General features: G+C 38.3%; 1 protein-coding gene across 9 annotated transcripts in view; it reads right to left on the bottom strand.

Moving 5' to 3' along the window:
• Positions 1-1,659: 1,659 nt before the first annotated feature.
• slc2a9l2 (solute carrier family 2 member 9, like 2) overlaps positions 1,660-6,000 on the bottom strand; it is a 213,261-nt gene continuing 208,920 nt past the window's right edge. For all 9 annotated transcript variants that reach the window (XM_015959326.3, XM_015959330.3, XM_054751410.2 and 6 more), the window contains one exon: positions 1,660-5,399. In XM_015959326.3, coding sequence (XP_015814812.3) covers positions 5,157-5,399 — 243 coding nt within the window. In that variant the 3' untranslated portion in view covers positions 1,660-5,156. The remainder of the gene's footprint in view (positions 5,400-6,000) is intronic.

Here is a 6,000-nt window from a genome sequence, read left to right as displayed (position 1 = left end):
ACCCTTTAACATTTACAAGGATCACTGATTCCTAAACAGTTCATACACATGTTAGTACATGCACATGTTAGGTCATGAAAACAAGAAGTCCAAGGTTATTAAAAATGACAGAAGATGACGGAAATTTACCAGTCTTAAAAAACATCTTAAAAGTTTATTGTTCAGATTGGGATTTGCTATAAAATGATTAAATACCAATCAGAAGCACTAAAATAGCTTGATGGTATATAACTTACAGAATGTGAAATTATGCAGATACATTGTTTTTCAAAAAGCCCTCGTGCTTTTTATTCATATCTTCCTATAAATGAATACAGGTGGGAACCAGCTGCTGTGCTGAGTGGAAATTATGTCAGTGGAATGGGTATTTCATGCAATAATTACTGGTGATGGCTGACATAGGCTGCTAGGAGTGCACTGTCAGTTTATAGGAATTAGGTATGAAAATTCAGTCAGCATGTTGGGGACTTTTAAAAGCTTCCATGAGTGGTCATGCTTGCCAAAGTAGAACTTAATGGGTCCGATGAAGCTCCACAACCTTCATCAGAATCCATCAAGCTAACACCTTCTGGAGAGGGTGAAGTGAAAATGCTTACTACACACAACTATGCACTCACGTTACACTTCTTAATAAGCTATCACAGACATGCTGAAAGCCTGGAGGCAATTTTCTGATCTGCAATGGCACACACACACACACACACACACACACACACACACACACACACACACACACACACACACACACACACACACACACACATTGATGACATCAGAAATATGAGGCAACAGTTCAGAACTGAAACCGGAGGTGACTTCAAGGTCAGGGGTGGTGGGCTGGAATTGAATGCTCCAGTTTACGGGTGACTTTGTATATTATAGTTTGAGCTGCTTGGGCTGAAAACCACCTTACAAGAGGTAAGAGAGGAATGTTACACTAAAGATCCAGTTGTGATCATCACCCATTTTCCACCAACATTCAGTATGTTTAAGCAGAGATTCATTAACCCTAAAGACATCCATTACTGTGTGGAAAGTCTGCAAGTCTTATTACCAGGAAACCTGAGAAAGCTTCTGCAGAGCTCATAGTTGACAAACTAAAGCACATACAGTTTATATTGCAGGGAAGAATTTTCAGTCCATGGCTCTTAGAAATTGTATTTATTCTGAATATCACGAGATCAACGGTATAATATATAACATCAAGAAACATCTCACTTTCAGTGAGAGGGAACAGATCAAGGAAATGGAACGTATCGGAGAGATTATCATTAGGTCATGTACAATTTGCACTGATACTGAGCTACCCTGCATGAGTATCATTGTTATAAAAGATGAGATCAGTGGGTCTGGAGTTGTTTCACTTGGTATGCTAGAACAAACTCAGAACACTGATGAATAGTTCTGTTTTGGTTCACAGACAAAAGCCCTTCATTTGGGATTAGATTCACCTTTGACTCCAGTGTTCTAACTTCCTCTTGGTCATGTTAGTTTGTTTTTAACTTTTAGCTTTATTCTGAAAAAGCATGCAGTAATTCAATTCAATTCAATTCAAAGATACTTTATTAATCCCAGAAGGAAATGACCACATTTATGCTGATGATTGTCAAATCTACCTATCCGTAAATCTCTATACTTTCTTATACTGTCTTTCTGTGGTTAAAAACTGAATGGTATTGAATTTTCTTCTTCTGAATGAAGGAAAAACTGAAGCAGTTTTTTGTCCTAAAACCACCCCCACCATATCCAGATCCTACTCCACTCTCCGTTTCTTTTAAATCCTGTGTGACTGGTCTGAGGGTGTTAAGCTCAACTCTGACGTTTCCATAGCCCTTTATAGAAGACACACCATGCCAGCAAATCAGCATAATACTGCCACCACGGCGTGTTCATAAGACACACAGTGGCGGCAGTATTATGTTATTGCACGAATTTTGTGGCATTGATGCCGCCACGCTTGGTAGTATTATTACTGCAACGCCGGACTTGTGAGGGCATTTTATGCCTTGACGTAACAGATCACGTGGAAATTTACTGCCGAGCTCGGGCAGGAAACCATACTGAAAATGAAAGTAAACACGGGTAATACGTTTGGCTTTTGTAAACGGAATTAGATGAGATATACGACCTAAGGCCACCACAGCGTTGCAGCAAATTAGCGGCATTGTTTTCTAAATGAGGCTCATGTCTCCTCAAGTTAATGCAACCATTAAATCTTGTTTCTTTCAACTCTGTTGCATAACCTGGCCTAAACATATTCTTAAAAGATCCCACCTAGAATTTGTTATTTTTGCTTTTATGTCTTAAGACTTGATTATGCAAATTTTGTTCTGTTCTGTGAAAACAAATTTTTGCTAGACCGTCTTTAGTAGGTCCCAAATGCGGCAGCACATTTTTTGTCAAACTTGGATAGGTGCACTCACATCACTCCTGTACTCACTAATCTACACTATCTTTGGTGTAAGATTTTGCTTTTTGCCTATAAATCCCTTCGTGAACTGGCTCCGTCCTGTCTCTAAGAGGTACTCACCTGTTACATACCTACCTGCTCACTGAGGTCTGCTGACCATCTCCTTCTCTGAACCCCGAGAACACACTATACTATAAATCACATGAGGAATGTGTTTTTGTGTTCGCTGCTCCTCAACTCTGGAATGAGCTTCTTCTTGTGGTGAGACAGTCTCCCTCCATTGCTTGTTTTAAATCAAGACTAAAGGCTCCCTTTTTTAATTTAGCTTTTGGCTTTTAATGTTTTGACATGTTGTGCGTTTAGCTGTGATGTTATTTGTGTAACCCTCTATATTGTACTGCCACTGTTTTTTTTCTTGTTTGTCCGTACTCCTTTATGAAATGTTACTCTTTTGTTTTAATGGTTTTGTACACATTTTGGTCAGCTGCTGTGTTGAGTGGTAAAATAAAATCGTCTTGACTTCAGTGGTGCAGTGGTGAGGCCCCTTCTGAAGAAGAGCAATCTGGATCACAGTGTTTTAATCACTGTAGACCTGTTTTCAGTTCCAATCATATGTCTTTGTTGTGAACAATAACTATATTTATAATACATTTTTATAAAATACGAGCTTTGAAGTTTGTGTGGGGTTGCACATGTTTCACTGAGTTGTGTGTGGAAAAGGGTGTATGCAATGCTTTTATACATGACTTCCCTGGTTAGAATTCTCAACGGGCCCAAAAATTCAACCCAGAACTTAAGTGACCTGACAGACTTGGACCCCAAAACTGGCTCTCCCACCATATTCACATAGTATCAAGGAATAGTAATGCTTCCCCTGTGTTTGGTTTGTGGAGCTTCCCCCCCTCCTCTATTGTGCTGCCAGCCACACTAAAGGTCCTTCTTCCTTTATCTCTCTCTCTACCATTGAAGCCTGACATGGCCCAGCCAATAAACTTAATTAGTTGGTCCAAACCGACCTGTCCCATCGAGCTTACTCATGACATACTTGGTCTCTGGTTGAATAGCAGAGCTCTATCCCAGGTGTCCTCCTCATGACATACCACCTTCTGAGAATTGTTGCGGTCCAACAGGTCCATCATTTCTGGGGGCATAAGATGGACACGTTATTTTTTTTTGTCTGCACCTACACCAAATGCAATCAATATCTACATACTAAAGTCATTCAGAATGAATCTATTTAGAGTTCAAACATACCGATGTGACGTCCTTACAATTGCCAGGATCATCCATGCAGCTACACTGACCCCTAATTAGAAACTTTTAAGATTACATAATTTATTGAAGCTACTTGTGTCTGAGCTTTAAGAAGTTTATAATGCCTTCCAAACAGTGAGGCAGACTGAACACTGGCCTTCAGGTCCCTGACTGAGAGTCCAGGCTCCTTGTTTGACATTTGTAAGTAAATATAAGAACTGTTCAAGCATTCACACTTTGTTGATTATATTCAGTGATGAAAGCTGACAGCACATTAACCAACTAATCATTAAACTAAAGTTATCTACCTCAAAATGTACTTTCATTCAAATCTGTGTAACAAGAAGCTGCTCTGCAGAGTTAAAGGCTGTCGAGTTGATTTGTTGAATATGTTTATTTTGCAGCTTTGAATGAATTACAGCGTCATTGTTTCTCATGCTAGATTGTCTGCAGATGTTGTGTACAGGAGTAAACATCCAGATTCTGACAAGATAGTGTGATCACAGACCGTTTACTGTACTGATGTCCTCATTGGCCTGGATCTCAAACTTCACATTGATTGATCTAATTCCACTCTGTGGGCCGCCGTCTTTCAAACTCAGCATGATCAGGAATCATGATAAATGATCCCACCCTGGTCCCAATACTTAAAGGATTGAAAATGAAATGTTTTATGTGTGCATATGTTTAGTGAGCTGCAGTATCTCTATGGTACAGGCTGTGTAATGTTTTTTAAGTTTTAGTGTTCAATGTTCAATCTTTTACAGTATATGCCTCAGTGTGTCAGTGATCAGTATGACATTCAAATATATGTTTAAATTAGTGTAGAGCTAAATTAAAATGAACAATTTATTTTTTCTCATAAGAAAAAATTCAAGTACTCATCTCTCCATCATTAAGCACATGCGTTTTATAACAGAAGCCCAGAGGAATCAAATCAAATGCTGGCTTTGAATGCTTTTGGGGTTGTTGTTGACTATTTTAGTTGTTTTTGTAATATGTCTAATAATGTATTCCACCAATTATTTTTCTTTCTCATTTAATTTGTATTTCATTTTCACTAGAAATTACTTCTATCAGATATTTTATCACACCTGCTTGGGAGTGACTGAAGCAGGCAGTTTGACTAATTTAGCGTTTGCAATTTGAATGTGAGACAAGGCAGATGGGCCCAGTTCAGACACAACAAAAACAGACATTGTGCATTCTTGATTAATCTGTTTGGGATTAATTTAATTTGAATATTCCCAACAAATAGATTACCTGTAAATGAAATTTGGCTATTTTATTTTTGAGAAGGAATAATAAAAAATCACTGTAAACAAACAAAAAAAGAAATAAAACCTTTAAAAATGAAATTGTATAAAACATACAAAAGCATATGATACAATTTCCTTAATTATAATTATTAAATAAATAAGTAAACATACCAAGTACTGTGATTTTTTTCATGTTATGACCCTGCTTCACCTAAAACAAAGATGCAATTCACTTAGAAGGAGCTCTCCATCTTTGCTGCATCTGGAGCTTTCCCATTCATGTCAGGTTTCACGGACAGAACCAGTTCCATTTCTTGGCCAGAAGGTGGAATGGGTATTTTGTTGATTTTAGCAAAGCTTTGGCTGATGTCCATAAATGTTTTATTTTTGGTTTCAGGAAGAAAAAGGCAGAGAAAAATAGACCCCAGGGTGCAGACGACCACAAACACCAGGAAAGCAAATGTCTGCAACTTCTCCTGCAGAAACAGACACAAAAAGTATTATTAGATTGATTGGTTTCATTATTCCCTTCATGGACGTAATTTTGGGGGGTGGGGGTGGGGGGGGGGGGGGGTGGACAGGGGGGACATGTCCCCCCCACTTTTTCCAAAGTCAAGTTTTGACCCCTGCACTTTTTACCATCCAAAAATAACATTACACGATATTAAATTGACACTGGTTAATCTCTAGGACATAGCGGAAAGCAACCGTTTGTGTTGAAGCCGGTTTCCCATTAGAACATATTGTAAAGATACCCCCCCCCCCCCGTGTCCCCCCCACTTCTAAAGTGAAAATTACGTCCTTGATTCCCTTATAAAACTCCAGTTTAATTGTTCAGTCAGATACTAACTATTTAGATATATTACATTTTCATATTTCTACCTTCAAGACACTTGATTGAAATCTTTTCTTCTTAAAGCCAAATCAGTATTTTCAAAAATTCAAGAAAGGCATCTTCTGAGGCATCTACTTTGTATTTTCTTTGTCAAACTGAAAACAGTTAATCATCCCCATGATTTTCCACTTTAAACGTGCCACAAGGCTTTCTTGAGGGTTCTTTCACTTCACTTTATATTA

Source organism: Nothobranchius furzeri, chromosome 3, assembly GCF_043380555.1.
Source record: "Nothobranchius furzeri strain GRZ-AD chromosome 3, NfurGRZ-RIMD1, whole genome shotgun sequence".
Lineage (NCBI taxonomy): Eukaryota > Metazoa > Chordata > Actinopteri > Cyprinodontiformes > Nothobranchiidae > Nothobranchius > Nothobranchius furzeri.
The sequence above is the reverse complement of the archived record's forward strand: the minus strand, read 5'-3'. Positions and strand labels throughout refer to the sequence as shown.